The sequence below is a fragment of the Chiloscyllium plagiosum genome, chromosome 2 (assembly GCF_004010195.1).
Source record: "Chiloscyllium plagiosum isolate BGI_BamShark_2017 chromosome 2, ASM401019v2, whole genome shotgun sequence".
NCBI lineage: Eukaryota > Metazoa > Chordata > Chondrichthyes > Orectolobiformes > Hemiscylliidae > Chiloscyllium > Chiloscyllium plagiosum.
The window spans coordinates 79,543,725-79,560,692 of NC_057711.1; the positions used below are offsets into that span (position 1 = coordinate 79,543,725).

General features: G+C 37.5%; 1 protein-coding gene across 13 annotated transcripts in view; it reads left to right on the forward strand.

The window, feature by feature from the left end:
* LOC122561155 (transducin-like enhancer protein 4) overlaps nt 1-16,968 on the forward strand; it is a 210,615-nt gene that overhangs the window by 120,381 nt on the left and 73,266 nt on the right. For 7 of the 13 annotated variants that reach the window (XM_043712648.1, XM_043712682.1, XM_043712664.1 and 4 more), the window contains 2 exons: nt 9,223-9,406; nt 14,067-14,083. In XM_043712648.1, the coding sequence (XP_043568583.1) occupies nt 9,223-9,406; nt 14,067-14,083 (201 nt within the window). The remainder of the gene's footprint in view (nt 1-9,222; nt 9,407-14,066; nt 14,084-16,968) is intronic. The other 6 variants (XM_043712657.1, XM_043712688.1, XM_043712673.1 and 3 more) reach the window with 1 other exon arrangement.

Sequence of the window (16,968 nt, forward strand, 5' to 3'; positions counted from 1 at the left end):
TAGTTACCCTTTTGTCCTTAATATATTTGTGAAAACCCTTTGGATTCTCCTTAATTCTATTTGCCAACGCTATCTCATGTCCCCTTTTTGCCCTCCTGATTTCCCTCTTAACTATACTCCTACTTCCTTTATACTCTTCTAAGGTTTCACTCGACCTTTCCTATTCATGTATTTATCCACGTATCTTTTAAATGTTGTAATTGTACCCGCATCCACCACTTCCTCAGGAAGTTCATTCCATGTGAACCACCCTCTGTGTAAAAAACATTTTCCCCTCATGTCTTTTTTAAATCTCTCTCCTCTCACCTTGAAAATATTCCTCCTAGTCTTGAAATCTCCCATCCTAGTGAAAAGACACCAGGTGAAGAAAGTTTTTTTTAAAAAAAGTATTAAATCTGTCTTGTTGGAGGAAAACAACCCCTCTGACCGACTCTTTTTTTAAAGTCAGGAGTGCTTGCCTTCCCTGCCCTAGGCTGCCACTTTGTATATAAAACATTTCCCTAACCAACTCCCATCACTCCTTTTGGCTGCCAACAGTAAAAAAGTCCTCAATATTGCTTTAGAATATTTACGTTTGTTCCCTGTCTCCTTTGAGAGAAATGCCCAATGGTGGGACCATGTTACGGAACTGATCTGACATGACTTCTTCTAATTTTAACACCTCTCCCCTGCTTTCTCTGATTCCTCCTCCCAGGATTCTCCCAGATAATATTTCTTAAGCTCCAAAACATTTCACAGATCATATGCACATCCTGGCGTGGATTTGAACTCACAAGCCTCTGACCTTGGAGACTGACTACTAAGCCATCCAGATAATGTAACTGCCGGTGAAAGAGGGCCCACAAGAGCTGCTCAAGATGATAGAAAATGGTAGCTATAAAGAGCTTAAAACAATGCATTCACAACTGCACTGGAAGTTTAATCTGGAGCACACACAACACATATGGAGTTGTAGCTGAAGCAGGAGAACAGAAAATGCCTTATAAACAAATAGTGACTTGCTTGAGAATGGACAATGATTAAGTCTTATTGGAGAGCCATACGAAAGTAATGGAAAGGGGAGTAATGGAAAAATGCAATGACGGAGATTTATTCTGTGGACAAAGCTGCATTTGTTATAGGACTCGGCAGTTTTATGTTTATGCTTACCCTTTTTAGAGATTTCAGTGAGCATGCATTTCCAAAGTGCTATAGATTAGTGCTTTAGTTTTACAGTCTAAACATAAATTTTCCTTTGCTGCAGAACTCTTCCTTCCTTGCAGATGTGGCTTTATATTACAGTTATCTCTCTAGGAGTTCAGGAATGATAGTGTGATGCATCACTAACTCTGCTTCATGAATTCTGAAAACCATTTATCCTCAGTATAAGGAATACACAGATTTGGCTCTGAGAATTCTGCCTCCCCTAGTATATGTGTTAAAATGCTCACACTCGACAAACTTCTTTTTCTACCTGTGCTTGAATTTCTGAGTGAATGTCTGTTTCCTGACTGTCTACACCCCTAATGTGGAGACACATCACAAAATCACATTATAAGTAAGATAAGTATGGTCCTGGTGCTGGTCCTGTCATCCAAGGTTTGGACTTAGAATCCAGAGAAGTGAGTTCAAATGTCACCATGATTGCTTGGAGAATTTGAATTCAGTTTATTTTTAAGAAGTCTGAAATAAAAAAAGATGGACTTCGTATGCTAACTCTGAAGATGTCAGATTGTCCCTAAAAGATCACCTGGCTCACAATGACAATAATATTTAAAGAGGTGGTGCACTACTGTCTCCTGGAGGGAAATTAGGAATGGACAAAAAAAATTGCGCTTGCCAATGACATTTTTATGCAAAGAATTATTTTTATAAAAATAAACTCCTTTATGAATGGAAACCTGGTGAGACCTGTTTATGAAACTAATCCCCCACCAACATGGTTGGTTCTTAACTGTCCTCTGAAGTGGCCTAGCAAGCCATTCAGTTGTATCAGATGGTACCACCTCTTTCTCAGGGCAGCTGGAAATGAACAATAACTACCAGCCTTGTCAGTGATATCCACATTTTGATTTTAGCAAGATTGAATAGAAGGTTCTAATGATTCATAAAATCATATTTAGCACTGGAACTAAGCACTTTGAATGGTAGTGATCAGAATAGAAATGTCAGAGTTATACTGACATCCACTCGTCAAGAAACCAATTAGATTCTAAAATAGTTCTAGCAATTGCACAGGAATTTGATTTCAATGTAGCTGAGAGATTAGGTCTTTATTGTGTAGCATCACATGGGTAGTGTTTGCTCATGGTCATGTCAATGAGAAGTCCCTTTTGTCTCTCAATTAATATGATCGGAACATGTGCTCCTTGATATTTTATGAAATATATTTAAGCTTTGAAGTTGATTGGCATTTGGACATGCCTTTCTTTTTCTGTAATTCTATTCAATTTCTCGAAGCCTAAAGTATCCTTTGGCTTCATTGTTTCAGTTCAGGACTTTTCCTAAATTGTATACTGCTGAAACAAAAATGCCAAAGCTTTTCAAATTGTGCTTATCAGGACAAACCAAAGAATGTTAAATTTCAAAGAACCGCAACAGGGAGAAAAGGTGCTGATTAATTGGCAAGTTAACACTGATAAATTATTGCCATGGTGAAAGCAATAGAGTCCACAGAATCCCTACAGTGTGGATGCAGCCCATTCAACTCCTCAAATCCATACTGAATCTCTGAAGAATATCCCACCCCCTACCCTATCCTGGTAACCTGCATTTTCCATGGCCAATTTGCCTAGCCTGCATATCCCTGGACACTATGGGTAATTTAACATTCCATCTGCCGATCTTTCGACTGTAGCAGGAAACAGGAGCACCAAGAGGGAACCCATGCAGACCCTGGGAGACAATGCAAACTCCACACAGACAGTCATCCTATGGTGGAATCAAATCCGGGTCCATGGCACTGAGGCAACAGTGCTAATCGCTGAGCCACCGTGCTGCCTTGTAAGGGCTTATGGGTTCTTAGGTAATTCAAAAGTGGTAGAAAGTTTGAACATCTCATCTTCAATTATTTTCTATTGGTATTTAAACATATGGACAAACATATTGATGAAGATAGAATAGTGTAGGATAGATAGGCTTCAGATTGGTTCAATAGGTCAGCGCAACATCACAGGCTGAAGGGCTTCTATGTGCTGTAATGTTCTATGTTCTGTTCCAGAAGATATATCTAACACCCTTGAACAAAGATTTACACATTTTAAAGGATGTTATGCTGTCAGCAAAGAATGTGAAGTTTAGGAACTTTTGTATTGGTTTCCCCATCCTGCAAGATATGTTACATTTTAAAATTCCCATTCTCCTCTTTATCTTCTCCATGCACTTTTCCGTGTTGGATTTCCATGTGTCACCATGCTTAATTCTCATTGAAAGAGATGAGTTTCACTTCAACCCTGGTACTATTTCGTTTCTTCAATTCAATATCCATTCTCTTCCATTGGGACAGTTCTCTTTGTGAAGAATGCTTTCTAAATTCAAGTTGTTTTTCTTTTGCACTCTCATTCCTCTGCATGCAGCTTATATCAGTACATGTGTAACGTGTATGCATGCATGCACAATGTTTGTAGGTATGTATTATATATTTCTATTTAATATATAACATCTATGTAGTATATGGCTGTTGGATAGTTAACTCATTATGGATTGTATTTGTTAAGATTAGCGAGTGTTTCTTTACAGTTTTAAATGGGTGGTTAATGCTTTTAATACTATCCCACTTGACTTTGCCATATAAATCTCCTTTAGCCTTCTTAGAAGTAGCTACATAATTTTTACATGTATACTTTGTCTGTATAACCTGGAATGTAGTCACTAAGGTATTTCAGATGTTCTGTAATCATTTTTGTAAATTTTTATGTGGTACCATTTTTTAAATAAACTCACACCCTGCATATGCATAATGTAAAATTACTCCCAGACAGAAGAGGCATATTATGCTCTACCTTACACAGATGGTATTGCGGATTTCTAAGGAGTAAGGTGAGAATTGTTTGGTAGATTGCTCCAATTATTAGATAGTCTATCAGTGAGCGTAAATACTATATGTTGGCTGATTCCGATTTAAAAAGGTAAGTATTTTGTATTTCTACATCTAACCTGGTCCTGTCTAATCTTATCCTACCTATAACACTAGTCCCTAAAGTTTGTCACTACTTCTTGTAAAATTGTCATGTAAATACGTATTTTTAGCATTTCAGAATTGTACATTGATGAGCAGTATTTTTGTCTCTTTATTCAATGGTAAGATTTCTGTTTAATTCAATTGAATAAATCAAGTAGTCCTTCTCTTTGTTGCATTTGAAATTTTACATTAAAATTTCTTAGTGAACGGAAGGAATGGGAACAGAAATAAATCATTTGATCCCTCAAAGCCATCCTCTATTCAACAAGACCCAGGCTGATCCTCTCTCTCTCAACTTTAACTTTCTACATTATTCCCATATCACTTATCTCCCTTAGAGCTAGGTAGACTTTTGGGTCCTATCTTGCGTATATTCAGTGACTGAATATTCACAGCTTTTAGGGGTAGAGAAGAGATGAGATCTTCAACTTGGATTGTCCATTTGGCAAGAAAATGCAAACAAGCTTTCAATATTGATCAAGAAGGGATCACACAGTAATTAGGTGTAAAAGCACCTCTCTGAAAATGGCTTAACAACACATCTTTAATTTTCATATCTAGGCCTTAGTTTGTAATGAAATTCAGAAAGAAATGGATGGAGTTTGTGCTGCATGTTGCTGTGCCTGGTATAGTACACTTAATGGAACAGATGAAATTGGGCTATAAAAAGGCTCAAAATGTTTTTACCATGATATTTTTGTCAAGCTAGAAGTATGAATGGTGCTTTTGTCACTATGTGGGGGCTGGCTTTCTGTATTTGACTCCACTACTTTTCCCTCTTAGGACTTGCCTGTATGTCATTTTGACTCTGTTTCAGGTGTGATTTGCAAACTGTTATATGGGGATAGCTATTTGATGCTCACTCTGTCTTTTGTTTTTGGGTGAAGGAAGATATTGAATTTGGCTTCATATTGCAGAGAAATTGCTATCACTGTGCTGACTTGCAGTTATTTTGATTATATACCATGTTCTGCCTCCAAATTTTCAATACTAATGCAGAGCAAATTTTCACCTTCTTGCCAGAAATTGTGTTGTAATTTTTAAGTTAAAGTGGTTTTGATGACCAATTAGTGCCAGAAATGCACAATCTTATTTTCCTTTTGTTAATAAATTAGTTGACATCCGCAGTTGAGACAATGAGTTATTTTGCATCAGAGGAGAAAGTGAGGACTGCAGATGCTGGAGATCAGAGTCGAGAATGTGGTGCTAGAAAAGTACAGCTGGTCAGGCAGCATCTGAGGTGCAGGAGAATCTTCCTGATGAAAGGCTTATGCCCGAAGCATTGATTCTCCTGCTCCTCTGATGCTGCCTGACCTGATGTGCATTTCCAGTACTACACTCCCAACTTATTTTGCAGTACAGCAGGAACACCATTTCAATATGTCTGTTCAGAGGGATTCTGTTGTACTAGGAGGAATGTGTCCAAGTGTGACTGATGGGCCACATGTTTTGTGGCAATATGGTCTCTGAAGTCTATCCAACTCCACGTTTCTAGTTCTTGTATTTCCTACACTTTGTTTTGCTTCATATAGCTCTTCTGGAGTTTTGACTTCCCAGCAATTTCAAAGTGCTGTTGCCTAATTGGTGGAAAACCTCTAAATTAGAACACCTCAATCTACAGTTAACAATGTATATCTATTTATAAGCACTAATTTGGTATAAAATAATGGAAGTAGCCCACATAGATCTACGATTTGCAATTCAGCAAGATAAGAGTTTTGACGCTTTTCTGCTGGGATTTGAAAGCATTATTCATTCATTCAAAAATCTATACAGATTCACTTCGTACAGTCTAGTCTTTTGGTCACAGAGAGGTACATGACTATGCAGTGCTGTGCTTTGGAAAATAATTTGCACAAAACAATTTAGCACTCTGATTACAATTTGCTGCAGTCCATTATTGGCACTTCTGTTGCTTTTTGTCTTGTTCTTTCCCCGTGGAGCAAATTTCAGATTGAATTTTGCAGTGCGAAGGACATAACCAATGCTGATAATTTTTTAATGTCGCTGTAGTTCACTGAAACTTAGCATTGCTTCAGGATATTTGCATAGAATGAGGCAGAAACCCAGAAGTAGCTGTCAGTCATTCCATGTTACTCCAGAGTGCAATGTTGAAACACCTCTATACAGCAATCAATGGAAAATCTGAAAATACTTTTAGTCCCACTACACAAACATGTAAAGAAAAACCTCCTGGAATGAAGTGGAACTGGGTTTTCAGTGGTGTGTAGCGTTCATAATTATGTTAAACAGTAACATTGGCTCTGAAAAACTAATTTTGTATCTGCGGAAAGTGCAATGTTTCCATTATGATAAAAATCCGTAACTTTAAAAAGAAATCTGTTCTTTAAAAATATCATTGTATTAAAGTATAAAAAAAAATTAATCATAACTTATTTTGCTATATAGGTTTTAATTATTCAACTCCCCAGTTTGCTGTGTTTGAGAATGTTTCATTGTTGCTACTGTATATCTGGAGATCCTGTTGACGAGGTGTTCAATTTAAACTGCCAGAAAGAAAGGGGAAGTCAGCAGCATAGATATATGATAGTTCTTTATGCACAGCTTTATGCTAAATCAGTGGTGAATGTCATTGCTTCATCACTGATTTCAAAATTCAGTCAATATTCTTTTAGGTTTGAATTCTATATATAAACATCCTTTTTTTTAAAAACGTGTATATCTCAGTATATTTTGTTCAAGAAATAATTACAATAGTTTGCTCCAGTGAAATAAATAGTTGCATTTTCACCTAAATTAAGTTATGCCACAGCTCATTGAAGCTAATGTACTGAAGCTAATATTGAAGATGGACTTTTAATATGTAGTCAGATTTACTTAAATGTACAAATATATTATAATCCTAATGTTGATTGAAAGAATCCTAATGGATTTGATGCTCAGGCTTTGATATGATTCATTATATATTCAGTAGTCTATACGCTAATTTCAGATTCTTTCACCACCACACATCACTTCCCCTCCCCCATCACACAACAGCATCAACCAACTATCTACCCACCAATTGTCAGTCCACCCACAGAGTTCCTTACTGCTCTGGCTGAGGTCAAGTGCTCAAATACTAACCTCTTGAGAGTTTTTCTGTGTTGCCAGTGTACTGGTAAAACAGACTTTAAACTCTTGTCAGTTCACTTACTGGCGCACGCATCATAGTCCCACTCAAATAAACCTGTCACAACATAGACTCACTGGATACCAAAGAGTACAAGGGCAAACCTTTAGCTTTTATTCGAGCAACACCAAACGTGCACGGAGTGCATAATTATTTCGCCATTATTGAGCAAACCTAAGGACCTGAACCTCTACTACATCAGGTTTTTTTAGTAATTTGCTGAAGTGCTGCTAAGGACGTTGAGGACTTTAAATGTTGGCTGCGATCCGGTTCCTTTCTGGGTCATTTACTTCATTTTTCTCACATGTTAACTATTGCTATGCCATGGATGCTGTGGAGGTAGTTTCTGAGATACTGCTCATTTCTTCAGTAAATTAATTTTGGAAATGCAAAGTTGAGGCCTATTTTATGACACCTTCCTTCAGTAACATGTTTTGTTTCCTATGGAGTACTTTGACTATATTATTCTGAATGTCACAGAGTAATTGACTCAAATTAATAAAATAGTCCTTCAATTTTAGTTTATGTGCTGCTTTATGCAAAATGAATTACTTCTGCATTTTGTAGTTTGAAGTCTGATTGTTTTTAATCTGGGTTTATGGTCCCTTTAAAACTGTGATATTTTTTACAATTCTACAATTTCAAACGAGCTACATGATTAAAACATCCAAATCAATCCCTTAGTGATCATGTGTCATTGCGAGTGGAACCATCAATTTGAAGGAATGGGGAGTTGAAATACAAACTATTGTAAATGTTTATACAGCAGGAAAAAGAATATACAGCACATGGTCACTTAGATCCAGAATTTTGGTGTTATTTACTTTATTGTGTTTTAAAGTCTTTTGCAAAACTGGTGTTTAATTTATTTCACGGAACATTGGAATTTGACCTCATGGATCTGTTTGGGTAATCATGCATTGGTGGGTATGGGTACTGGATCATTAAAAAGACATTGATCTTACCAATGTTCAACTGATTATTATTGGAAAATAATAGTATAGCATCAATTACATATTTTTGTTAAAAATAGCTGTCCAAAATTGTGGGTGCTGAATGAAAGCCCAATTTTTATATTGGTTTAACATGCAACATCTGTAAATGGACATTTGGGTTTCACTGTTAAATTGCCTCTATAACAGACAGGAATGAGTCAGCAGATGATAATTTCAACTCTCTGAGTATATTGCTAATTTGATGTGTCTACGCCCATTTCATTTTTATGAAATACTTCATGAACATGTTTAAATTAAAACTACCACTGCATAACTGAGAACCTAATTTTAAATAATTAGTTGCTCCCAGAATTTGGAAAACTTAACTGTAAATCTGAGGTTAGGAATTTAAGTGCCTTTTTACGGGTCTTTTGGGTCAGTTAGAGTAGGAGCACTTTGTGGCCGGTCTGGATAGCCTTTGGGCTCCCCCTTGCTAAGTTTGGCTTGCCTGGAATTTCGACACCCTCTACCATAGCTACCCTCCTTCCCTATTTTTCTCCTAATTGCTCCTGTTTTCCCTCATCATTCCCTGTGTACCTTCCATCTAAGCTCTATTTCTGGCTTCCACCTGCTCAGTTGCTGAGGACAGTGCCCAAGGTTCCATAGCTTTGGCCTCTTTTGCTATTTTGTTTTCATTGTACAGCAGCTCACAATGCTATCAATTTGTTTGGCAGCTGTGGGGGAAAAGAGGTAAAAAAAAGACACATCATTAGCCATCCTGTTAAATTTGGCATGACATCCACATGTTCGGTTTTCCATAAGTTCTGGGGTCCAGGTCTGTAAGAAAAGTGGAAAATCCAGTTCTAAAGATGTTGTGACTTTAATTTACAAGTGCATTTTTAGTAATTGTGCAAGTGATTTCTTATTTTTTTTAGTTACTGTACTATACCTAATTTCTCCATATTCTATGTTCATGCAAATTAATTTTTTCACAGCAGCAGCAACAGTTACAGGCCCAACATCTATCCCATGGCCATGCACTTCCAGTACCTCTCACCCCTCATCCGTCTGGACTCCAGCCCCCAGGAATACCATCAGTTGGAAGCAGTGCAGGACTATTGGCATTATCAAGTGCAATGAAAGATGAGAAAAAGCATCATGACACGGATCACCAAAGAGGTAAACAGTTGCAATTGATTATAGACTGTCAATTAAAGGCTGGCAACTTAGAAATGGCAACTTGATTGTTAATTTAATCTCTCTTTAGAAACATAAGGGAAAGGAGTAGACGATTCAGTCTGTTTGAACAGTTCAATTAAATCATGAATGGTCTGAATCTTAAAAACCATCTCTGTCTCGCTGTTTCCCCTTAGTATCCTCGCATTACAAAATATTTCAACCTAAACTGATTTTTCCCCTTGTGTTTTGATCCTATTAGAGACTGTTACTTTTTAAAGAAAGCACAAATACCAACCATTCAACCGGCTGAGTGACAGCAAAGGATTTCAAATTTTTGAACAAAAGCAATCTTTATATATATTACAGTAGAAAGATTAAACAATGCAAACACTATTACTTAATGTCATAGTTTATAATTATTTATGCCATGAACTCCGTTCTGCCTTTGAGTCCACGTAAGAACTACCTTATACAATAAAGCAGTCCTGATCATTCACTTCCTTCGGAACGAGTCCATAATGTGTGCTACCCTCTGAAGTTCACTTTAAATCTCCTCAGATTTCTACTGATTCTCCAAGGTAAGATTCTATGGGGGTCCTTCCACTGCCTTTTTGATTGTGTCACCTTTCACCTTTTTTCACAGACCTCACAAATGTGGATGCCTCAGCTCCTTGTTTGGATTGCTGACAGATGCCCAACTAATTTCTCATCACCTTCCAAGCTAATTCTGCTAACTGCTCTCTACCAAAGGCTCTTTGAGGATCACTGCAAATTTTCTCCACTAGAGCAAATCCACCGGCTGCTTTTCACACTCAAAAAATCCGAACTAAACTCCTTGCTTTAATAAATGTACGCAAATATATTAAATAAAAGAGCCTTTTGTTCCCACAGCTTTTTTCTATGATAATTGACATTCTCTGGTTGGTCTCAGACATGAAAATAAACAAAGATAAAGATAAACAAAATATTTTATGTTCAACACAACTATTTGATTCTGCCACTCATCTGAGCAATTTCTAAATCTAAGGGAACTGCGCAATCCTCTTTCCTAGAAGTGCCAGCTTTTGGCTTATTTTGTGGAAGTAAGAATAGACACCCCTATTCTATCCAGAAGTTCAGAAATAGGCCATCCATTATTTAGTTTTTTTTTCACTTCCACCTCAGATCTTGTTAAATAAACACAAGCTAATTAAACCTAGGCTTGTTTGGTTTGCCTTAGATTGTTGATCAGTTTGTTAACCAGACTAAGAACCATTGTTCTTAGATTCAAAATTTTAATCTCTGACAGTTATATTTTAAAGCAAATGAATTATGAACCAGATTTTCAGAGTTCCCATTTTTCCAATGTGGTTCTTGAAGCTAAAAACTAGCTTTTTATGTATTATTAGTTTATTTGAAAAAACAACAGGAAGATAAAGAATGAGATGAAAGCAAGAGCTGGAGATGGTCAGTTTAAGAAGTCTAAGAAACGTCACCCAGAGAGCGATAAAATGTGAAGCTTTACCACCTTGAATAGTTGAGATGACTGATATAGAGATGTTGAAGGGGTAGCTAAATAAACATTTGATGGTGAAGGAAATGTAGGCAATGCTAATAGTTCAGTGAGAAGAGCCTTGAATGGAATAAACGTTAGCCTTGGCCAAATGGGCTGAAATGTTCTGTCTAATTCTAAGATTATATAAAATACAAAAAATTATAGGATTTTAGATTGTGGGAGACTAGCCATGAAATTTTAGCCTTTGTCTCTCTTGGTAGCCGACTAGAGTCATAGAGTCATACAGAATGGAAACAGAATCTTTGGTCCGACCAGTCCACACCAACCATGTTCCCAAACTAAACTAGTCCCACATGCCTGCACTTGGTCCATATCCCTCCAAACCGTTCCTAATCATGAACGTATCCAAATGTCTTTTAAACATTATAACTGTACCTGTATCTATCATTTCCTCTAGCAGTTCATTCCACACATGAGCCACTCTCTGTGTAAAAAAAGTTGCCCCTTATGTCCTTTTTACATGTTTCTCCTCTTGCCTTAAAAATGCAGCCCCTAGTTTTGAGCTTCCCCACCCAAGGGAAAAGATCCTTGTCATTCATCTTATCTGTACACCACATGATTTTATAAACCACAACCTCTGATGTTCAATGAAACAACTCCCAGTCTTTCCAGTCTGGTTTTATATCTCAAACCCTCCATTCTTAGTAACAGCTTGGTAAATCTTTTCTGAACCCTCTGTTTAATACTATCCTTCCTATAATGGGGTGACCAGAACTGCACATAGTACTCCAGAGGAGGCCTCACCAATGTCCTGTACAACCTCAACATGATGTCCCAACTCCTATACTCAAAGGTCTGAGCAATGAAGGAAAGCATGCTAATTGCCTTCTTAACGCCCTATCCATCCGTGATACAAATTTCAAAGAACTGTGTACCTGAATGCATAGGTCTTTCTGTTTTACAACACTACCCAGGGCACCTTCATTAATTGTATAAGTCCTGTCCTTGTTTGTATTACCAGAATGCAATACTGCACATTTATCCAAATTAAACTCCGGTTGTCACTCCTCAGCCCTTCTATATCTCATCCAAATCATTTATATAAGTGACAAACTGAAGTTCCAATTCCAATGGAACACTGCTGTTCACAGCCGTCCGGTTTAAGAACCAACCCTCCACCATCATCCTCTGTCTCCTATCCAATTGGCAAGCTCACCCTGAATCCCATGTGATTTAACTTTACTAATTAATCTACCATGCAGTTTCATTATTCGGTGTTGCGCAGCATAGCTAGCCTTATCTCACAAAGCTGGAGTGCAATAGCCAGTTCATGCCAAAGAAGGAGGATTGATGTATATTCATGTTGTTTAGAATAGCTATGAAGAAAACACAACCGGTTAATTAGATTAGTAAATCTGCAATTCCTCTGGTTACATTTGGAGAGAATGTTATAACTAAGATAAAGCATGTTTAGTTTTACTGATGAATATTTGAAAATGTGGGTAGATACTTTTTTCTGAATAATCTCCTTATAAATTAAATAACAAGATAAATATATATCTATATTATTATGCAAAGTGACAGTTTTTATTTCCACAACCAAAGCATTTTTGTTGCCCATTGCAGTGAGGAAGTACCAAATTGACCAGTCAAAGCAATTTCTTGGCTATTTACCCTATGTTGTTGTCTCTGATAGAAATAGAACTATTGGAGATAAGTATATAATATAATTAACACAGTTCTAGTGATGTTGGAAGGTATCAACATTCTCTTGGGGAGAGGAATTTTAGGGGACTTTGATGGAAGGAGTTGCCAGTGGTGAAGCTAATTGGCTCCCAAAAATGATGCTTACATCTAGTCTGCTAACTGGTTATAGGTATATCAGACCTGCTTTATGTGGTGCTTATTATTTACCATAGCTTGCCTGTGTGAACTGCTGAAAGGATCTGTTTAGGCTAATTCATCAATATTATGGTTGCTCAACAGTATAAATTAGAATGAATTGGCAACAAGGGAACTGATGCACTTTGCAGAAATGCTTGAATAGGAAACAATTTTGTGGCTGAAGTTTGTCGAGTTATTCACCTTTTTTTTATTTACTCATCAGTGGGGATACAGGGATTGGTTTAAAAGTTGACAAGTGTTCAAAAAAATTTCAAAACAAGTCCATAATATTTTAAGTTTATTCATGGTAATGACTAATTGCTTTATTGAAGTGTCTATTGTTGAACATGGATTGGCTTCAGGAAGGTTTTGCTGAGAGTATTATTCAAAAAACAAACAATGACCAAGTTTGTATCATTTCACGAAATATTCACCTCTCAATTCACCATGACAGTGGTGTAATATCCAATTCATATTTGCAAGCAAGAGCCAATTAGATAAATATAATGTAGTTGCTATATTATTTGGCTTTCAAACCACAAATTTATTAAATTAATATTGAATTAAAAAAACACTGACAATATTTTTAGCTAATTTTTGCTTGCTGTGCACACTCCTTTTTCTATAGTGTTTAAGATTGCCATGTGACTATGCTTGTACTTATTTTTAAAGACCACTACTCTGCATGAGCTATTTGACCCATGTACAGTTAGCACTGGTTTCTGCATGGCTCTGCATCCGCGCACTTTGGAGAGAACATTGCTGTCAGTTGCTGCTATAGTTGTATTGTTTGAACTGCAACACTTTTTACAGCACTCCTTCATTTGTATTTCTTCTGATGTTATTTGCAAATAAAAATCATGGATCCAATTTGAAGTTTGGGCAAGTGCATGGGATTTGAGTGAATTAGAGTTTCTGTCTGTCGATGGGAGGGCAAGTTTTCATCATCCCTTATGGTCCCCCAAATCTATTTTACGACGTACTATGTTGGCTTTAAACGAGGCTTGAAAGGTCAGAATTAGATGAAGAGTTCATTTATATTCCACTGTCTGGAGGTTGGTTTTGGGATAAAATTGGTGTAGATTGCTGAATATCAAGTATGTTAAAACAGCATAGCTAATAACTGGTGTAAATAATGTTGCTGCTGATGATAATAAGTGCTTTTCTTTTTCTTCCAACCCCCTTCCACCCTACCGGAATGCTGCTGTTGCTACTTGTTCTTGATCTGTACGTGCTTGCAACTTCATTCATTCTCTCATGACGTGGCTTAAATGAGAACAGACAGAGACTCAGTAAAGGTAAGTTACAACTCTGTTTTTATTTCACAAAAAGGATTTAAAAAAATCCATTGATGACTTCTTACTTTGTTTATTCTTTTTAGTTTTTAGTTAATTGTTCCTATACCTTTTGACATTATTGCAGTACTAATAACAAGAATGCACTGATCGATACAATAGCAAATATCATCTTTAAAACCATGCTTGTAGATATGTTCATTTTCAAGCTGAAATTAGAAACTGTTGTTCCTCAAAGAGAAATCTACAATCACAAAGCATCAACCTTTCCTTTATAGTGTACCACCGTTCTTCTGACCCATGTTGATGGTAAGTGGGAAATAGATATTTGTTCTTCGTACCTTTGAGGCTGGGCCTTGGAAACCAGGCCAGCTTGACATTATGGAAGATGAACACTTAGCTTTTCTTAGGTTTTTATGTGCCAGAGATGGGAGCATATTGAGCAGATGCTGCATTACATATTGTAACAAAGGTAGACAAGCAGGAAGCTGGAAGAATACAGCAAGCCAGGCAGCATCAGGAGGTGGAGAAGTCAACCCTTCTTCAGGACTCGAGCTTGCTTTTTTAATTGACAAAGTTGATGGCCAAACAAAGCAGTTAACCAGAATTTTATTTAATCTTCCAGTACAAAGAATTGTTTCAGTGTAGGTGTTTGATCAAATGTGACTACTACTTTGAGATGTAAAATATAAGTAGTTTTGAAAAAATTGTATTTGTTAAGCATCTTTTCACTGTCTTCAGTGCTTTGCAAAGCCCTTTTAGAATAAGTTATTTATTTTCATGGTTTTGTTTCTGAGATAAATTAATTGTTAAATAGACAAATGTCACAGCCCATTTCTAGGCATAACAATTTTTTTTAATGGTTGAGAAGAATCTTTGGCAATGTACTGGAGAACTTCCTGATCATCTTGCATATTTGTTTTATTCCTTTAAGGGAATCAGCATCATTGTTAAGGCTTATCTTTGTGGCCATTCCTAAATGCTGTTGAGAAGGTGGTGGTGAGCTGCATGTTGAGCCAATGCAGACCATCTATTGCAAGTGCCCTCCCAGTGCTGTTGGAGAGGGATTTCCAGGGTTTTCCAGTGACAGTGGTAAAACTCCAAGTCAGGATGAGGGTGTGGATTGCAGAGCAACTTCTGAGGTTTACTGAATAAATGAGGTTCAAACTAGTGCAGTAAGTGAAAGTGAGACGAATAAGTAAGCTATTTAATAATTAATTACATCAATTGTTTAATTAAGACAATAAAAGTGGTAGGACAGGTGATGTGTTGTGACTACAGGCTGCGCAATCTCCTGGAATCTACTGTAATCCAGAGAAACATGTTTGCAGTAATTGTCTGTGACTCAAGGAATTTCAGCTCCAGTTTTACTCACTGAAAGGGCTGAGTTGCAAGCTCTGACACATCAGGGAGGGGGAAAGTTACTGAGACGCTTTGTTCCAGAAAGTAGTCACACCTCTGAGGAAAGGGAAGCTGATTTAGTTAGTGGTCAAGGACAGGAAAGAGTGATTGTGAGTGAGGCAGACTCAGACCCCAGATAGATGGGAAGAAACTTAACCATTGCACTTGTCCAATGGGTTTGAGGTTCTTGAGTCTGTGCGTGGATGAACAAACTGATCAAGGCACCATTGCATTGAAAACCATTTCAGTAGGAGAAATTAATCAGAATATAGTGATAGTATGGGAGAGGATAGCCAACTGGGGGATGGTGGGGGTTGGGAGTGGTTGGTGGAGGAGATGTTGGGAACCAATGTAGTTCTATGCGGCTCAGCAGGAATCCAGAGGGCTGTGTTACCAGCCCAGTGCCAGGGTTTGGCTGTTGAGAAACAGTTTGCAGACCCATGTAGATGCAATGGTCAAGAAGGCACAATAATGTCTCTTTCTCAAGCGGCTTAGGAAATTTGGCATGTTCATAAGGGTCTTCATCAAATTTTGCAAATGCACCAAAGAAAGCATGCAATCCGGTGCATAAAGGCCTGGTACAGCAACTGCTCTGCTTACTATGATCTGCCTGTACTGCTCGCAAACAAAGCTTTTCACTGTACTAACATACATGTGACCACAATAAATCAAATTAAATCCGATCAGCTCATCAGCTCTGGACTGGGGACAATCTTGTCATGGGAGTTCATAACATAGGGGGTATGGTGTGTTGGTGGAGGCTTGATTAGTCAATAAGAAACAGCATAAGTATAACTGCAGCATTTTTGGCTTGGTAAGATATGGTGAGTGGAGTGCTATAGAGATCAGTGCTGAGGCCTCAACTATTCACAATTGATAATAGTTACTTGTTTGAAGGAACTGAAGTATCGGTGTTAAATTTGTTGATGACACAAACTTAGATACGAAAATAAGTTGTGAAGGCGACATAGAGTCTCAAAGGGATAAATTAAATAATGTCGTTTATTGCAAAAATGCCACAAGAGCTCTGTAAGTCCTGCAGCATCTGTGGAGAGTGAAACAGGGATAACATTTTAAGTTGATATGACTGTAATTCAGAACATCAAGTTTTAAATCTGTTGAACTCTGTTCCCCAGAGAGCAGTGGAGCAGGAATCTTTGAATATATTTAAGACTGAAGTAAATAGATTCTTGATTGTCAAAAGTGTTAAAGGTTCCTTGGGTAGGAATAAATGTGGAGTTGAGGCCACAATCATTTAACCATGATGTCATTGAATGAAGCAGGCTCAAGGGACTAAAGAGATGACCCTGCTGTTTATTTGTATGTTCATGCCGGAATATGAGAACCGGAGCCTGCCCCATGGTTGAGTGCACTCAGGACTGATGGAACAATTTGTAATGCCTTTTACCCGGGCGGGGGCGGGGGGGTTTAAACTAATTTGGCAGGAGGATGGGATCCGGACTTGTAGTCCAGCAAGTAGGCTAGCT